Consider the following 20,312-nt stretch of genomic DNA (forward strand, 5'->3'; position numbering starts at 1 on the left):
AGAACTTTATTTATGCTTTAAATAATTTTCAAAAGAGAAAGAGCAAATATTGAGGTTCTTAAGAGGAGGCCTTTGATAAAAGATCACCAATTTGCTATTAAGTTGCTTTTAAATTCCTGAAACTCGTCTGAATTAAATTTTATTTTTTTTACGCACATAAACTGTGTAAAGCTTTCTCAGTGTTTTTCCCCTCAAAATTGATTATCTATTAAACGTAAAAACTTTTAGAATCCTAATGATTAAAGGGATCTACTTTTTGAAGTTAGATTTAAACATGAATTTCAAGAATATAAATGTCCCAAAAACAGCAAAAGTGACACTTTCCTTAAACTAATGGCTATTTGAAAAACATAATGAACGTTTCATGTCTATTTATTTAATATAAAAGCTTTGAATCTTTCGAGAACTAATTTGTTCTGAATTGAGATTCTACTCCGTTTAATTTATAACTGTAACAAATAAGTTTCTTCCCAACTACTTTATTAACCTTATTTTTTTTAAAAAATAATGTATTAACCTTTGTTAACTATATTCAAGACCCAAACATTTGCTTTCTACAATTTTATTTTTGTTGACCCCTTGAAGATCAAAGTATTTTCAAAAAGTTCACGCAAAAAGTCATTTTTTAGAATTTTTCTGCTAACAAAAGCTCCACTCCACGAGTAAGAAGTCCGACAACGATGGTAATAAAAGTTTCCCGAAAATTGAGTTTAACAAAATAATAAGGACAGAAGAATAAAAGAACATTTTTCATATCAGATTCTTTTTTATTTTAATACGTAAAATGATGAAATTTGTCTGGAAAACTTTCTATTTTTCTGGATTCTTGCGTCGATGTATATTTTTGAAGCGTTTTTCGCATCTATAGAAATGGGAACAAGAACAAAACATAAATAGCTCTTACCAAAACTATTGTTTTTAGCTCTTGAATATGTTTAGAAAACTGTTGGAATCTTGGATTGCTTTCATATGTTGAGAGTTGTCCAAATTAAATAGTTAGACCATATCTTGCTGACAACAGTGTTCTAAAATAATTATAGTCAAAACTTAAGCCCTCGAAAAATAGAAATGTAAGGCTAAGATAAACAATTTTTAACGGTTTTGAAAAACTCAACCCCCCACCCCCCGCTGATTAAAAAAATGTATGTCCTGTTGCTAAGATAAGAAGATTTGTATCATCTTTAATGAATCTCTGAATCTTTTGAAATGTAAAGCCACAAAATTGTGTTTAAATAAATTCTGTTTTAGATTTTTGAAGTTTTTATTCCATTACAATTTATATAGAAGTCGAAGCAGCCATGATTACAATAATTTTGTTTGTGTTCATTTTAAAAATTTTTATTATTCATTTATTATTTTATATGTATTCTTAAATTAAGTTAATTTTTCTATATGAAACTTTCAGCTAAATTCAATATAGATAGTAAAAGGTTTTATTTTTATTGAATAGTTTTTTTATTTATTATTATAACTATTATTATTTATTTACTCTTAACGCTAGTTTTTTTTAAATTATTAATTTTTGTAACTTTTACGTTTAATTTTTTTTATTTATTTATTCTTTTTTTTGAAGAGGAGTTTTAAAAGATCAACAATAATAAAATTAATATTATTTATAATTTTGTTTATGATTAATGAACCCATGATGGTGGTGTCACACTGGCTTGTGAATATTGTACCCTCGTGTGGTTGTTTGTTGATTGACTCTGAGGTAAATCGATAGATGATGAACCTGCATTGTTGTTGTTGTTCGTTGGCTGATGATGATTTTGTTGCAGTGGAGTCGTTGTACTTTGCTGTGTGTTGAGTGTTGCCAACGGAATATTGATATCAAGGAGGCCATCGATACTCATTTCTTGTTGAAGTAACTGAAAGAAAATATAAAAACAATTGAGTTTGTTTTTTTTAATGTTCTTAAAATAAATTGATATGATTTAATGATTTAAATGAAGGTTTAAATTTCAACAATTTTGATTTAAAAATAACAAAAATTTACTTCACAACTTTTAATAAAAAAATACATTACTTATAGGCTCTGAGCAACATTATCAAGAAAACAAATTCATGTGTACGATTTTTAAATTTAAGATTAGCTCCTTCAACAATTTAATTATTTCTATTTTAGTCAATTTGACAAAAACATTAGATAATCTTAAAATAGTTGATTATCATTTATGTTTACACGTTAAAGGTAAAGATGTTTAAAAAAGAGCTAACTCAAAATATCAGTATAATTTTCTTTGGAGAGAATTAATGTTAGGTTGGAAAGGAACAACTTCGTAAGTATTTTAAGTAAGGAAATTAATTTCATTTGATTACTAATTAACATCGTAGACCCTGCTTTAAGTGCAATGAAAACATGACTCATCTTTTAATTTGACTTTCATTAGTAATCTAACCTTATTAATATTAAATTTGTATCCAAAATTAAATGTTCAACTCATTAAACATTTAAACTTCACAGTCAATCAGGAAAAAGTAAACACATAATCTAAAACGTTCAAAAATCCCAAAAATAAGAAGTAAAAAAAACATAACATAATTTATGAATTTATTTTTTGAGACATTTTGTATGCTTACCTCTTCAATATTGCACTCGATGCCACCGTGAAAATTATCAATAGTAAATTCGTCAATTTGTGTCTGATTATTCAATGCCTCCATGCATTGTCCTATCAGGGTTGAAGCACAATTATCTAAAGAAGAAGAAAGATTTAAACTTAATAAAATATCAAATACTTTAAGGACGATTAAGGATTGTACTAGAAATTATATCATACAGTCTGCACTAAATTATTTTTTTGTTCAGGAACAATTATTTTGGAATTTATTTTAAACACAACTTAATAAAAAATAGCGGTTGGGATGCGAACCAAATATATAATTTCCCATTTCTAAAAGTTTAACAAAATGTTGATAACAACATTGTGATGCTCAAATGGTAGACGTGTGCATTCAAGAATCAAGAGGACACAAGCCTCCACAGGTTTTTCTCAAAGCCCACCTCTGTCTATCAACTCCTACTCTCACCTCCAAGCGGTGAACATCGGGTGCCTAGTACCACAGATAATAAATATACAGATGTCTCACCCTTATGGCGAGAAATGATATATGAAACTGAAATCAACCAAAAAAAGAGCTTTTTCAAAAAGTTCAACACAGTCAGTTGCTCGTCTTCTTTCTTATTAATGAAAACTAAGGCAAAGACAAATCTGAATCATTTTTGTATGTTCTTTTCCTCTCATAATCCTAATGCACAGTAACACATATACACCAAGATCACACTTCACAAATGAAAACAAAACTGTTTTATTTTGATTTTTTGTGGTGTGGTGTGGCTGGTGGTGATGCGTTGAAAATAGGTGCAGGAGAGTTGATCGCTTTTCGACGACGAGAAAAAAAAATATTTGCAGTTGTCTTTGGAAATAGAAACAAAGCTAGGACAAGGTTGTCTTTATAGCTCTTTATTATCTGTGCTAGTACCTCAACTGGAGATTGGGTTCTAACCCCAGTGGAAAGTTGTTGAGGACAGCAAACGAGAGAGAGGGGGGAGAGGTGTTTCCACAAAGGCACCTCTCCTTATCCTGACGGCAGCGGATGAATTCTCGAGATGGAATCAACGGTGGTTTCTACAGTTCCAGTAAGGTTGAACTACTTACTGAACACCTTATAGGGCTTCTTTGACATATTCGGAGCTAAGGATCTGGCCCCCCAGGTTGGGGGTTGTGCCGTCGGGGTGACTTCCTGGCCACGTAAAAAATACCTTAGTTACGAAGCACCAACGAGCCTCGGATACGGACGGATTCACTGTTAATAACCCACGCAAACGAATAAGGACAACGAACTTCGGATCTGTACGTGTAATGTAAGGTCCCTTAACAGAACACGTACATGAAAACAACTAGCGGAAGCCCTAAACTGTGGCAAAGCAGATATTGCCGCCATCCAAGAAGTGCTATGGGATGGACCGGGAAAACGAAAACTAAACGACTGCGATATTTACTACGGCGACCAAAAACACTCTATATAAAGATATAAATCCTCGGTAGACAAGCTAAACCGGAAATCAGCCTCATAAACTTTTTCATAGTGTGCGTGTAATTTCCCCTCTAAGTTATTAAATTTCCCCAAAAACCTCAGTAAGTGTGTCAATGTATGCGTGAAAAAACGTCAATTTTTCTCGTTGAATTCGTTCACATTACAAATACAACAATGTAAACAAATGGGTTTTGGAGGGTGATACAGCGTCTATTTGGGTGTGGATTTGTTATTGGAGCTAGACACAGGCACAAAGTCTTGAGTTTCAACAGTGTAAGCGAGCTCCTCATTTGCGCACATACCCCAACAGAGGAGAAAGATAAAAAAACACCAAAGACATATTCTTCGAGCTCTTGGACAAGAAATATGAGCAGTGCCCTGGCTATGACATTAAAATTGTCTTAGGAGATTTTATTGCGAAGTTTGGAAGAGAAGACATCTTTGGTGGCATAATCGGGAGATACAGCCTGCACGACACCACCTCCAACAACGGATTCAGGCCGATCGATTTCGCTGCGCGCGATCGAGGAGATAGAGGGATGTCACAACAGGAATGAGTTTCGTAAATTTAAACAAAAGGTAAAAAAAACCTCCTAAGGGTACAAGCCACGAACCGAAGCCTGTAAGGACGTTTAGGGGAACATTGTAGTAGAACCGCAGTCTTTGTTAAGAATATGGAAAGACCACTTCTTCAAAATATATATCGGCGATGACGAACCGAATTCCGCTGTAAGGGAGATAGAACCACTCAACCTCGGCGACGCAGATCAACAATTCCGCCTACCCGACCAGTGAAGATAGCTATATCTAAACTTAAGTCAAACAAAGCTGCTGGAGCTGACGGCATCGCTGCCGAACTATTCAAAGCAGGAGGCGATGACTTGGTTGGGAGCATGCACCAACTCATCTGCAAAATAAAGTCGGAAGAAAGCATGCCCGATGAGTATAATCTCAGCATAGTGTGCCCGATACATAAGAAAGGGGACCCTCTAAACTGCTCCAACTACAGATTCATAAGTCTCCTTAACATTGCATTTAAGATCCTCTCCGCCGTATACTGTGAACGTCTGAAGCCGTTCGTCAACAACCTGATTGGCCCTTATCAGTGTGGCTTCAGACCAGGAAAGTCCACTATCGACCAAATATGCAAAAGGTTTTAGACAAGGCGATGCACTGTCATGCGACTTCTTCAACATCGTTCTAGAAAGAATTGTGCAAAACTCGACCGTCAACACTATAGGCACAATCTTCCAAAGGTCCATCCAATTACTCGGATAGGCAAATGATATTGACATAATTGGAAGATCAGAGCGTGATGTCAGTGGAGCGTTTTTAAGCATTGCGACGGAAGCGAAGAAGATGGGTTTAGTGGTCAAAGAGGGCACTGAAGAACGACGTCTTGGACAAAACGTCACCATGGACAGTTAAGGAGTTTGTCTACTTAGGCACCACTATTAACAAAGACAACGACACTAGCGCTGAAATCAAACGAAGAATAACTGTTGCAAATCGCTGCTTCTTTGGAATTAGAAGGCAATTGAGAAGTAAAGTCCTGTCTCGAGCATCTAAAATCAACATCTATTAAACACTCATCATCCCGGTTCTCATTTATGGCACTGAGGCCTGGACCCTGTCAAAGAAAGATGAGAGTGTCTTAGGATGCTTCGAGAGAAAAATTTTTTGGGTGATTTTTGGTCCCGTACGCATAGACGGAGAATGGAGGAGAAGAAATAACGACAAACTGTACGGGCTGTACAGCGACACTGACCTAGTAAGCAGAATTAAAGTCCAACGGCTTAGATGGTTGGGTCATGTAGAGCGAATGGACATCAACGCTCCAGCCCGGAAGGGCTTCGAAGCCAATCTCGAGGGACGGCGCAGTATAGAAAAACCACGACTCAGGTGGCGCACTCAGGTAGGTGAAGACCTCAACCAACTTGGCGTGCGAAACTGGATACAGCTAGCTAGGGACCGAGCTGGCTGGAGACGCATGTTGGTTAAGGCCAAGGTCCACCCCGGATTGTAGCGCCAACTTAAGTAAGTAAGAAAGTAATGTTTGTGAAAATATCGATAAAATAATGGTTTGAGCTTATGAGCCTTTCATAGTCCGGTAAAAAAGGATGATAATCTAAAATCGAATATCATTAGCAACAATTTAATACAATTTAGTTTTTTTTAATTGAATTTTATCAGCCTCTTTTTTAAATAAAAAATTAGAATTATGTTTGCTCACTAAACTAATTTCCTGGCGTAAGTTTCATGTTTTTGTAATCGTATAAATTATTGCTACAAAAATACACAATAATTATATACTAATATGATTTACAAGGTGGCTCACGATTGGTGTTACAAAAATAAGACGTAATAAATTTTTTTTTTAATTTTGAATTTGCATGTTTATATTTAGATTAATCAAAATTAATGCTTGGGATACTGAAAGAAGAATTTGGATAGTGCAACGGTACCATGATTTGCAGTCCAAAGGGAATTTGGGGGGAGTTTGGCTGTACTCCCTCAAGTAAATGGACAATTATGAGGAATCGCATGAAGACCGTGCCACCGAGATCCCAATGTTCGTGTTTAGGATGTAATCGAGACAGTAGCAATTGGAGTTATTACACGGTCATTACAGCGGATATGTCAAAATGACTTAAACTTGCTTCAGTATAAAGTCTTAATTAAAACCAAGTTAAACCGTCAAGATTTTCCTGTTTGTAAGGAATTTTGTAGAATAATAATGTATAATGAATTGACGCAGTGCAAAATGACAATAAATAAGCCGATCTCAACTTCGACCCTTTAGGCTGCAATTAACAATGTTTTGGTTAGGTGCCGCATATGTGTGAGTGGGGGTGGAGGTCATTTGCGGTCTATTATCTTTTAGAAGAATTACCTACCTATTTGAAATAAAATTTATTTTTCTATCCAATACAAAAAAAACTTATTTAAATTTCTTATTGTAGCACAATTGGTGCGCCACCCTGTATAACAAATTGCATATATTGTAACATGTATACTTTTTCAGCAGCTTGCTGTTAAATGCCAAACGAATTTTGTATTTACCTATGAAATTTTATATAATTATATATTTTATATATTATATAATTTTTAAAGATAATGTAAATATTAAAATGTTGACATTACTTTTGATTCAACTTAAACAAGGATAATAAGAATGTTGGTTAGAGTATATACATATTTATAAAGACATATTTACCTTCTAAACTTGTGCTTAGTTGCTGCTGCTGCTGTTGCTGTTGTTGTTGTTGTTGCTGATGCTGCTGTCGCTGTTGACGCTGCAATTGTTGTTGTTGTGCACTCAACAAAGCCGAGGTATCTGATGATCCCACACTCGGATCCAGTACTACAGAATTATAAGTATTCAAGGAATCTGAACTTGGCTCACTGTTTGGGTACGCAGGCGACATTCCAGTTCCAGAAGATGGTGATAATCCCTTTGAAAAATTGAAAAAAGATATTTAAAAAAGAAACACATAGAAAATGTTATCTGTCCTTATCAGCAAATGCCTTGCTTAAAAAAACGAACTAGACTATACTTTTCCACAAGAAAGTTCTTGGTATCTTGAACCTTCAGCCGTTTAACATTTATGTGAAGTTTTTTTTCTGAAAATGATGTCAATTATGTCAAAACTCCACAATTTGCTTATACAGCGATTTTATCAATTAATAATCTCGTCAATTTGTCGTCGAATTTGTTTTTAAAAAGTATATAGTAGTATAGTCTAGTTTCTAAAAAAAAATATGAACACAATTTAAAAAAAAAGAAATTTACAACAACTTATTGTTTGTAAACGGTTTTAAATAAAATTTTATTTACTTCTCTTGAGTTGTGCAAACAAGTGCAGGTCAGTGAGTGATGGAGTGGACATTGATTTTGTTGCATTCCATAGGATTGAACGACTGCCGGATTAATTGAATAATTATTTTGCTGTGGCGGTTGGTACGGAGGTGGTGGTTGATTGGGTATGCCTGAAGCTGCACTAAACCTACTCCATCCGTATGATCGTTTGGTTTTTAAAAAAATTGAAAAGGAACAAAATTCTTTTTGATAAAATCCATTCGTGCTAGAGTTATTTATTGCAACTTATAGTAATATCTTTTTTAAAAATATATTTAAACTTTAATTGCATTTTAGGTAAATTTCAAAACCAGCATGCAACTATATATTTTAATTTATTGCATGCATCAAAATTCAAATCATCAAATTTATAACATAAAAGAAAACAAATATTTAAATAAAAATAGAACTTAAAATATAATAAAAAGAAAAAAAAACACAAAAGCACTGACCCCTGTAAGAAGTCCTTTTGTAGCGTCAATTCATCGGCCAGAGATCCCGCCAATTGGTCAAGAGTATTTGCTTGCGCTGGCGTTATGTTCGTGTTGGTGTAGTCCGCCGGAAATCCCCAATCCGGTTCCAGGCCTACCATTGCTGGTATGGGACTCAGGCGGCCACAAGAACTTGCATTTGACGATGCCCGTTGACGGAAATCAGGGGACAATTGAAATCCACCACCACTGTTGTTTTAAAAAGTTTGTTTTGATGTGCGCAAGAAATAAATATTATTTCAAATAAACGAAAAAAAAGAAATAAAAAGAATAAAAATACAAAATTAAATTAAATATATCGATTTCAAAAATAAAAACAAAAATAATAGAATTTAATTTATTAATTAACTTTAACTACTTTAATCTCTAACTACCTTCCGGTTGGGAATGTTTTTGAATGATTTTTCGTGCGTAAGCATAAAATTAACAACCAAAAAATACACAAAATTTCAAGATCTTCTACAATTCATATTTTCAAACAAAATTCTAATTTTATTTCAATTTGTATAATGCTAAGAAAAAGAAAAACTATAATATGCCAAATAACAAACACAAATTATTTATGTTTCTTCAAGCAAATAAAATATAAATAAAGAGGATTTCTAACTAAACTGTTATTGTCTTATATGCATAAGTTTTGTAATATGTATAGGGCTGGAATTCGACATCTGTCAAACTAAGTTGTTAATGTAATGTTAATGTATTTTTATAATCTTAACTATCGTACAACCCATACAAATTGTAAGAACTTGTCGGTGGAATTACTCTTAAAAAATTAAAAATTACCAAAACTATTTTTTTTTGCATTTGATAAAATAGTTTGATTTCAAAATCTGTTTTTGTTAACGAATTTTACTAATTTAAGAACCATTTCTTAAAAGTTTTTTTTTCATATAAAAACAAACACAAATTGGATGAATGAAATTAATTTGAAGTCAATATCTTCTATTGTACCGAACATTCATTTTTACCAAATCCTGGGTACTACTTTTATAAAAACGAACTGTTGAATTTTTATAAAAAATTTACTGAATGTCGAAAACAATATTTTGTATGAGATAAAATAAATGTAAAGCCAATAAATAAAACTGCCAATTCAATTTTTCTCAAAATTTTACCGAATGTTGAAAACAATATTTTTAGTAAAATAAATTTTTTTGAAGCCAATATCTTAGAGTTCTGAAAATAAATTTTTTTTTAACTTTTTATTTTTTGTTAAAAAACTGGCAATCCCATTTTTTTTTTCAAAATTTTACCTGATGTCCAATTGAGCTACGATGAAAAAAACTTTTTGAACGTACGTACACATGCACGCAGAGACATATCTCTACAAATCTTTTATTTCGACTCTAGGGCACTTGAAACGTCGAGAAATGTAAAAATGTTCAATTCGACAAATCGGACCGCTTACAACAACTTCCTGTGGGTAATTACAAAAGTGACTATTTGGTGCGCTCTTTGGTCCGAAATTGTGATTGGACCTTACTTCTTCGAAAACGACTATGGAACGACATTTTTTAGCTTGCTATTGAAGAATACGACTTGGAGAATATGTGGTTTTAACAAGACGGTCCACAACTCGAGCCTATATTCGCTTTATATATTTCCTAGACGCATTATGGCTGAGAAAATTACCACAAAGAATCGATACTGGCAACAATTTGCGTGGTGGTTATTGAAATGATGTATTCTTTTACAAATAATGTCAACGTTTAAATATTTTATATGTGTTCTATTTACGTTAACTTTTGAAACCGCAAAGTGGATAACCCTGTTTGATTTTTAGGGCTCATAGTAAAGCAAAAGATTGCGTTCTTATATTTGAAAAAGTTATTCACAAAAGATTACCAAACTTAATGATGTATTCAATAAGTGGCTGCCCTGAAAAAGTCTATATTTTGGAAATTAATTGGTGCAGGAAATAAACACAAATCCATTTTTGACAAGGATGAATTTGCACATTTATATAAATGTCTTGAATTTAAGTATAAATTTAAAGCTATGACGACGACTTATTTGAATGAAACATTTAATTTTTTAGAATATTTCACTAATAACAGCTAAACTGATAATATTTTCAAAAATTAAGAACATTTTAAATTTAATAAAAAAATAAACTGCTACGACTCTACTTTGTAATTTTCAACATTCTAACTAAAATGTCATTCACGACATCTCAATGTTTTCAAATAAATATGTAAATTACTATAAGTTTTCGCAATTAGAGAATCTTTCTATCCTTAAAAGTCCTGATTCTAACCAAATAAATTACATTTCTACTTCCAAGCATTAATTTAATATAAAACGCCTACGAAAAAACGCAATCCAAAAGGAAGATACAAAAATTCAAATAAAAAAGAAACACCACCAAATCACTAAATTGTGTTTCAAAAAAATTTAATAGTTACCTATGAAGAGGACTCTCTGGAAAATGATCTAGTCCTTCACTAACACTACTGCTTGGCGATGGGGTGGCATCATTTAAGCCAGTAGCACCGGCATTTCGAAGTGCTTCGACGCGCTTTTTAGCACGTCCCCTTCGCTTCTCATATTTAGACGTCTCCATTGATGCTGCTCTCCGACGAACCGATTTTCCTGGCTTTGCATCTGGATTCAGCATCCACCATGATGATTTGCCAGTGCCCTCGTTTTGAACTCTCATAAAACGATTGTGCAGTGACAAATTGTGTCGGATTGAGTTCTGAAAGAAAGTATAAGATGAATAAGAAGATTGGTAAATAAAAGTATTCAATAGATTGTAAGTCGTTTGCATCTAAGAGGAATCCATTGCATCTACCTAAGGTTTTTCATTTTTATATCTATGACAACTTTATGCAAAAAAAAAAATAGAAGAGGAAAGTCACAAGTCGCACTTTGCTGATTTAAAAGTTGAACGAACTCTTTGGTAAATCGGTTGTTTGATTGATCGAAAACAATAAAATTTGTAAAAAAGTTTAAGTTATCGCTGAATGAATGAATTGCAGTTCTTTTAAGTAAGAAATAATCTCCTCACATAAAGTACCTATAGTTCTAGTGATCAATCGTTTGTCGACTTTTTGAAAAGGTGCTTTTATGAAGGCCCTATAGTTTCTATATACTTATGTAAGCATTTATATAAACTGTGATTTTTAGCTTTGAGGTTATGTTATAGGGTTTTTGATGACGTTTCGTTATAAATATTTTTAAAAAATTAAAAAAGTGGTACTTTTAAAGTTCATGAAGAAACGTTTTCTTAAAAAGGGCTTATCCATAAAATGTTATGACGAATCTAAATGGTTGTCTAAATTTAAGTAAGTAAATGGTTGTCTGGGAATAATTTTTACACGAGAAGAATATAATGTTACTGTTGATTAAATCGTGAATTGTGGATTGTGATTCGGTTTGGTAACAAATACAAATTGGTAGAAAAAGGGTACAATTATATCACCAAAACACAATAATACCAAAATAATGGTTTCTTAGAATGATAACTAAAGATCTACCCTCTTTGGAGCTTTTTAATATTTAAACAAAAAGCTTCTACAGCTGGAAATTATCTTTTGTTTTATATTGTACGCGCACTAAAGGGGTTATGAATACCCTTATAATCATTAAACAGCATAAGAAAAGAGATGCCGATGCACATTGCTTTTGAATGTCTACACATTTTAATGAGTGGGAAATATTAAGCCTCGTAAAGTATTTTACATTCGTGTAGTGTGGCTGAAGAAAGAATAACTGTATTTTGCAGTACGTATGAAATTGGGCTCAAGGGCAAACTAATAGGCATTCCTTACAGTACAGGTATTATAATTTTAATAATTTTAATTTTAGTTTTTTGAGGAGAGGAATGTTAATAAAAATATCGATAAAACTATGATAGGCATGAGATCATGACAACGATATCTTATTATTTTTAGAGCTCTCTTTTAAATTGTATATAAAAGGATTACTAGCAAATATATGAAAATTATACTCGACTTTTCGACGAATTAAAGATTTGTAAATTAACATAAGAAGGGTAATAACACTTCTTGCATCATCGGAGGAATCTAAACACTTAACAGCATTTTTATCGATGTCGAATATGTGATCACTCCACAACAAGTGGTTTGTTATGCACATAGAACTAAAAGCTGTTCACTTTTAGACTCCTCCATGCAAGTACCACCCATGGTACATCAATATCAAATGCAAGCATTTCCAATAAGGGAGCTTGATGCCAAACTCTTTCAGATTCCTTTGAAATATCAAGTGCAATCATCTTACTCTATCCATAACGATGTAAGGATGTGATTCATTGTTCGGTGAGATAAACCATGAGATCCCCGGTCGATCTATTGCTACGAAAGCCATACTGCCGTTCATTAAGAAGCTTTCTTTCTTTTGAGATATTCAAGATAGGTAAAGAAAGGACGTAGGTGTAATTAAACTATAGTTAGAGGGTGTGAAGATTTCGCCATTTTTAGGAACAGGCTAGCAAAATGCTGTTTTCCATCCACCAGGGCAGACACTATCACATATCGTAAGGCTTACGCAGTCATATTGCCAGGGTTGGTTGAAGAACCGTTCTTCATAACAATAGAGGAAATACTATTCGATCCAGCAAACTTGTGTATTTCAAGATTTTTTAAGAGCTCTATTAACTGTATGAGTGCGAAAAAAAGATTTGTTTTATCAAATCTTTTGCTCTTTTGAAGTACAGGAAGAGTCTTGTCCTTCATTTGCAGTATGGAATTAACAGCAAACTGCGCCACAAGGAAATTGGATTTACCAATCGAGCTTACAAAAGGAGTGACATTAAAAACAATTGTAGGAACCGAGGATAACGTAGTGTTCTGCACAATTGATCAGAAATTTATTTGGTCAGGCAAAAATTTAATGTGTCGAATATGTCCGTTACAGGTTTTTCTAGCTTGTTTAAGCTTAGGTTTTCCTCAATGAAGTTGGAATTTTAAATCCGGAAATTTACATCTTTGATCCTAATAAACTCGTTACAGCTCGATTCCCACCATGAGTTTTCTTTGGCTTTGATAGGTTTTACCTAATGGGGATAACACTTTTCATTCCACAAGGAATTAAGTTTCTTACCATAGTAACACTGGAATCCACGAATTTACGTCAATATCGAGAAAGTTTAGTGACCAGATAAAGTTCCTGAAGAAGTAGTTGAGACTGCCTAAGTTGGCTTTCCCATGTTGTCATACGGTTTTGTAGGGATTTTCTTTTTAAACATGTTTTTTTAGCATAAGAAATTAGTCGATAATCAAAGTTTGCATTTTATATGAGCTATCGACTTTGCAAATATGCCAATTTTAATTGAAAAGCTAAAAATAAATCCCATACTGAAGATCTAATTTTCTTTATTGAAGAAGAGGAACCCTAAATTAGTATAAAAAGTGCTGCTACTTTATACTAAGAGCCTATTTAAAGTGTTCTAATGAATTTATATAGCACGTGTTAATAAAAACCGATTTTAATAAAATTCATATTACGATATAAAGAAGACATCTAAACAATGTTCGTTTGAAGATACAATCCGCAAACCACAACAATACACCACCGTTTAAATAAACATTAAAGCAAACAGTTTTCTATCTTCCCGTTCTCTGCCATCACCACCACTTCACTTCATCACCATCAAGCGTCAACTCGGCAAAATCAGGTGGTGAGTCTTCCACGCGATTGGTATCAGATAATAAAATCACAAAGGACACCCAGCAAAACTCTTTGAGTGCGATTTTTCTGTTGCCGATTCAACTTCAAGTCGTGTGAACACCACCAGATGTGGCTCGAAACAAGCAAAAGAATAAACTTCATACACACTTAATCTTAATCGGGTTTGAGTATTTTAATATCTATATAAAACATAATCACACACACCCTCGAACACAAATTCAATGTTCATTATAAAAAAAGGAAAAAATGCTTTTTTCGAAACCATAGATAGCAAATGTAAGATAGCCAAAGGATGTCATTAACTCGCTGATTGTCAAAATGACTAACAGCGAGTGATTAAAACTTTAGCTCCGTTTTATTTTCTGCTGTGTTTTGACGTGTTGTCATAGTCTGTTTCTAGGTTAAAGTTTATGATTTGCGTTTTTAGATAGATTTTTTTTGTGTGCTTAAATTTTACAAAACGTCCAAAATTAATGCTTCAATTAGATAAATGAATGTGTTGGCAAGAGCATAAGTTGCACGAGGACTATAATAAGCGGGGGATGATGGTTTAAGGCAAATGTGAATTAGGAACGCTAACACAATTTGTAATAGGCTATTATATACATTCCATATTCCTAGTCGCGAAGCACCAACAAGTCTCTAATACGGATGAATTTACTGATGACGAACCAAGCAAACGAATTAAGGACAAAGAACTTCGGATCTGTACGTGGAATGTTAGACACCTTAATAGACACCGTGCAGCCAAATAGTTAGCGGAGGCTCTAAACTGCTGTAAGGCAAATATAATATCTATCCAAGAAGTGCGATGGGATGAACAGGACAAACGCAAATTAAAAGACTTCGATGTATACTACGATGTCTGCTATCGAAAACAAAGGAAGCAATTATTTTGGTATGGATTTGTTATTGGAACTACACTCAGGCAAAAAGTTTTGAGTTTTAATAGTGTGAGCGAGCGTATTACATAAACCTTATATGCGTGCATGCTTCAACAGAGAACAAATTAATACACTTAAGACATATTCTTTGAGCTTTTGGCCAAGACATATGAGAGGTGTCTGGTGATAACATTCAAATTGTCTTAGAAGATTTTAACGCCAAACAAGAGAAGACATCTTTGGTGCAACAATAGGGAGATACAGCATGCATGACACCACCTCCGACAACGGATTCAGGCTGATCGATTTCGTTCCAGGCGAGATGTTCTGGTAGTTAAAATACAGTTCACACATCTTGATATCCACAAGAGGCATCTCAATCTAATGAACAAATAACTGTTAACCAGGTTGACCACATTGCAATCGATGCTTCTCCCGTAAACAGGATGTCCGAACATTCCGAGGGCCAACATTGACTCGGGACACTACATAGTTGAAGCCAAGGTACGGTTACGGGTATCCCGATCCAAGCCAAAACAAGACAAAATTGTGAGAAGATTTGACGTTTACAATCGCAAAATACTTCCATGTCCTTTTCCGGTCGAGTGATTAATAGACTCTTAAGGAGTCCTCTTTTGCTTGCTTTAAATATTGAAAACCAGAGGCAACATTGTCTGTAAGCCATCAGAAAAGACGCCTCTGCAGTTTTAAGTTTCACACGACCACCACAGCGAAACCCCTGGGCAGGTGAGGAGAGAAGAACACCAGCTTCTTAGAGGTTATCAAAATATAAAACATAACTTCCCCAACAGAAGCCTGTAAAGATGATCAAGGGAACATCGTAGTAGATCCGCAGTCTATACTGAAAATATGGAAAGACCACTTCTTCAAATTATTGAACGGCGATGACGATTCGAATTCCGCTTTAAGGGAGATAGAACCACTTTACCTAGGCGACGTATATCAACAATTACGCCTACACGACTTCAAAGAAGTGAAGATAGCTAAATAAACACTGTAGTCCAACAAATCTGCTAGAGCTGAATTCTGCGGTATCAATCTCCTGAGAATTGCATATATGTAAGATACTTCGTTAACAATCTGATAGGTCCTTATCAGTTCGGCTTCAGACCAGGAAAGTCCACCATTGATAAAATTTTAAAAGTACAACAGATCTTGGAAAAAACCCAGGAACATCAAATCGATACCAGCGTATGCATCTATTGAGAAGAGCTTAAAGCGGTCTCCAAGTGGAGAGCAAAATGAAAACGAAAACCACAGCGGAAAAATATTTGTAGAGAGTTCTGTCAGCTGCAAAAATAATTGACAAGTTCTGACAGTCAGCTGCTGGTAAACAAAAGTGGAAAAGAATTCTATTTATTTACATTTTGTTGAGCAGTTAGTACATAGTTTTTTTTCATTTCTGCTGCTACATATATTACTGAAGAGGCTCGCAACGGGTGAATTATTTTTGTGAAGCCTGTGCTCCAACGTCCAAAAAGCTTCACTGGCTTCAACCAACGAAGCCAGTTTCTTTTTCCATCCGAAGAGAAATAATTTTTTTTTCTTCGGTTTATTTTTTGGAAGTTGAAGTTCACTTCTCGTCTTCATCACTTCTTGCACATCATCAATAACATCTTCAACATCCTGAGTTTTCGATTCAGAAATGTATTGTTAGAACACATTAGACAAATTAATTTTATTTTAAATCAAATATACATAAATCAAAGTCAAAAAATCGAAAGTCACGAGTAAACAATTTTTTTTTTTAAATAAAAAAATAAAACGTCAAAATTTCGCAAGCAATTAATATGCCGGGCAATTAAATTGAGAACGAAAAGAGTGGAGAATTGTACTAAAACATCTAGTACAGCTATCCACTAAAATGACACATTTCGTCGTTCAGCAGCGTACTGAAAAACGAAAAGCACAGCGTTTCGCATCAGCGGCGTACTTGGCTTTACTGAGTAATTTCTAGTTTTGGAGCCCCTGTCAAGCTTATCCGTTTGTGCAGAACGACGATGGAGAATGTATGATGATCTATCATAGTCGGGAAAGATCTCGCCGATTCGATGCATTTGAAGTCAAAAAATGTTAAACAAAGCGGTGCACTGCCATGCGACTTCTTCAAAATCGTTCTGGCACTTTTATGAACTATTATTCTTAGTAGCTTAAACTTATACGAGGAAATTCTTACTTAGCAGTTTTTAAAAGTGAAAAATGTTATTAGTTATTTCATATTGTTTTGTCATGCAGAATATAACCCCTTAACAATAATAACTAAACATGAAATATTTAAAACGCCAAGACATATCATTTTCAATGAAAAAGAAATGGCATTTCCATTCTATAACAGAAAATATTGTAACAAATATTAATTAAAAAACGAAACAACGAAAACTTGAAGCACTCCGTAAAAGAATAAAACCTTCTTTTTTTTCAAAAGAACGAATAATTTACCCCTCAAAGAACCGAAGAAAAAAACTTTTTCAATATTTGTGGCGCCATCAGTTGGAAGTAATAAAATATGAAGATCGTTCAACTATTTAACATTGGAAATGGAAAAAGTTTTTCCGTACATCGCAAAGAATTTATTGACAGCTCAATTGTTCAATCGAACGAATTAATTCAAATATTAATCTCTTTTGATTTTCAAACCTGACAAAGTTACAAACAAAAAAGCTAAACGAAGGGGAGGTGGTTGTAGTTAGGTACTTAAATATGAAATGCTTTAATTTTTGATATTAATTTGACAAGTTAGTTAAAAAGAAATAAGGATGTTAATATTTCTTACAAATTTAAAATAAATTTGAAAAATACGAAATTCAATTATTTCAGTAATATTTGAAATAAAATAATTTCTATAGTTTAAGGCACGTTTGCACACAAATATACAATATTTATATTTATATAGTTTTTGATAAGGTATTAGAACTAAAAGCTTATAAAAAAACAGATCTTTCTTTTGAGCAATTTTGACATATCTAACTTTTAAACTTCTTACGACGGTGATTTGAAATAAAATGATTAAATCACAACTCTCTCAAAAAAACCTAAATTCTTTTTTTTGTTCGTTTTAAAACTAGTGTTTGAAAATAACCAAGCTTCTTAATTTTGCTTCACTAAATATAATGAAAAATACTCTTATGGCCTCATTTCTGAATGTCAACAAGTCCATACTTACTTTAATGGTTTCTAACTCAAAAAATTAAGTTAATGAGTAAAAACTAAAAAAAAAATCAACATTCAAATAAAAAGAAAACAATCATTTTATTTTATCTTAAATCAATAAATCAAAGCTTTTATAGCTATGCTCATACAAAGGCAACAAATTTTGTAAAACACTTTAATTTAACCACAGCTTGATTGGGTGATAAACAAAAATATAAAATAGTTTTTATTATTTTTGTCATTTTAACGTTTTTTTCTACTTGTACTTTTATGCTGAATTTATAGACTTCCTTGTTCCTTAGTTTCAAAATATTCAAACAAGTTATTTCAATTCTTTAAGCGATAAAAATAAATACACAAATATACAAGCTTAACAGTCAAACAAATTACTTAGACGAAAAAAGTATCTATAAAAGTAAGATTTTCAAATACACTTTTATTTTGATGTATTACAAGGTTAAGTGTCAAAAAAGGGAGTTACGAAGCTGTTTCTTTATGGTTGGTATTAAAAGGAAAAGTCCGCAACGCAATGTTTGAAATGTTAGAGATATTTAAATTGAATTAAATTGAGTAAGCCCTGGTGCACACTTGAGGTATTTTAACTTGCGATTGCGGCAACGCATTTGCGTCTTTTGTAGTTACTCACGCTGTAGCATCGCATTCATTCATTCTTGAATTCTAAGATACCCCATCAGTATTGGATTGAATATAAAATAAGATGTTCTCAAATTGAAAGTTTAAAAATCAATCAATGTTAATTTATTCAAAATAATGTCTAGTATTTCAAAAAATCATTATTTAAATAATTTAGTTACAGCTTAAGAAGCTAATCATACAAAGATAGTCATTACTTATTAAGTTCAATTTAAATCTTAATCCTTAGCTATGACGCATTTTATATAAGAAACTCCTATTATATGTCAAACCTAAGTCGCCTTCTTTTAATATATAAATTCATTGTTGAATTACACAAATGAAAACGATTTTCAATATGTCCTCAAACAAAGACTACGCTCATATAATTGGGCATAAATAAATGAAGAGCCAATTCTATTGCCATTAATTTGCAATTTATTCTGAAACCAACAAAACTAATCGAAACGAAATAAAAGCTATATACACTCGTACATCTAGAAGTTCATATACGAGTATATACATAACAGCCCATTCAATTATCCTTGCTGGCTTCCATAATGTTCTACACAATCAGGATTGAACGCATCAATTTACACAAATTTATATCACTTGCTCATTTGCTATGTCGGCGAATTTTCTCGTTTTTTTTCTCATTTCTAGAGCTCCTTGTTTATCAGAAACTAAACTATATAGCTACCTACATTACCTTGTCTTTGCGGTTATGATGCGGTGTTATCCTTTCTTCTTGAAAAATGTCAATTCTTGTTAACATCTTCTATCCATATAGAATATTCGACAAACGGTGTCGACACGATAAACCCGATTTTATATTGCTCGCTTGAAAGTTAGTTCCTTACAGGTTGTCTTAGCGAAACATACCAGAGCGCTTAATAAGTCCAATATACTTTTTTGTTTTTGTACTTTTCTTTATTAAGATGAGGTTAGCATTTGGAATATGATCTTAATTTAAAATAAAATTCATTTTTACCTTTAGTACTCGTATACGAGGAGTAGCTAAGGTATATTGTCTACAACCCCTTCCAATGCGTCTCAGTCACACATGACAATTTCATACTTCAAATATTTATGTTGTATGGGAAGCTTTGCTTCAATACGACACGGCGCGTGGTGCGGCGAGGACGACGACAAGATATCTACCGTCTTCGTAGTCGTTAGAGCCCCACCACCATTGTCGGCAAGTTGGCGCCATTTATCACCGATACCAATATAAAGGGATACACAGCGCGAGTTTGGTACTCATACAACAACAAAAAATTCTTAGTAGTTGACTTTTCCTGGCGTCTGCTTGAATAGCCCGTTGAAGGTATCATCACCCACCCGCATCCTTATACCCACATTGACATACAGAATCAGCAAAAAAAATGGCTTCACAAAGGAAGGATATGGAAAAAAATGAAAATTATTACACATATCCTGTAGTGACGAAGCAATATGAAGAAGAAGCATTTCGCTTAGATAAGTTGATACTATAGAAGGAGGTGAAAATCTCAATTCACCCACGATATGACATCACCCTCTTTCCCATTCCACCATTTCTATTCCAGCACCCTTTTC

General features: G+C 33.3%; 1 protein-coding gene across 5 annotated transcripts in view; it reads right to left on the reverse strand.

Annotated features, from left to right (window-relative positions):
* Positions 1-1,222: 1,222 nt before the first annotated feature.
* LOC129953639 (forkhead box protein O) overlaps positions 1,223-20,312 on the reverse strand; it is a 72,011-nt gene continuing 52,921 nt past the window's right edge. For all 5 annotated transcript variants that reach the window (XM_056066907.1, XM_056066909.1, XM_056066908.1 and 2 more), the window contains 6 exons: positions 10,797-11,089; positions 8,350-8,577; positions 7,877-8,045; positions 7,256-7,493; positions 2,581-2,696; positions 1,223-1,868 (listed from right to left, as the gene is read on the reverse strand). In XM_056066907.1, the coding sequence (XP_055922882.1) occupies positions 1,632-1,868; positions 2,581-2,696; positions 7,256-7,493; positions 7,877-8,045; positions 8,350-8,577; positions 10,797-11,089 (1,281 nt within the window). In that variant the 3' untranslated portion in view covers positions 1,223-1,631. The remainder of the gene's footprint in view (positions 1,869-2,580; positions 2,697-7,255; positions 7,494-7,876; positions 8,046-8,349; positions 8,578-10,796; positions 11,090-20,312) is intronic.

Source organism: Eupeodes corollae, chromosome 1 (genome assembly GCF_945859685.1).
Source record: "Eupeodes corollae chromosome 1, idEupCoro1.1, whole genome shotgun sequence".
In the NCBI taxonomy this organism is placed as follows: domain Eukaryota; kingdom Metazoa; phylum Arthropoda; class Insecta; order Diptera; family Syrphidae; genus Eupeodes; species Eupeodes corollae.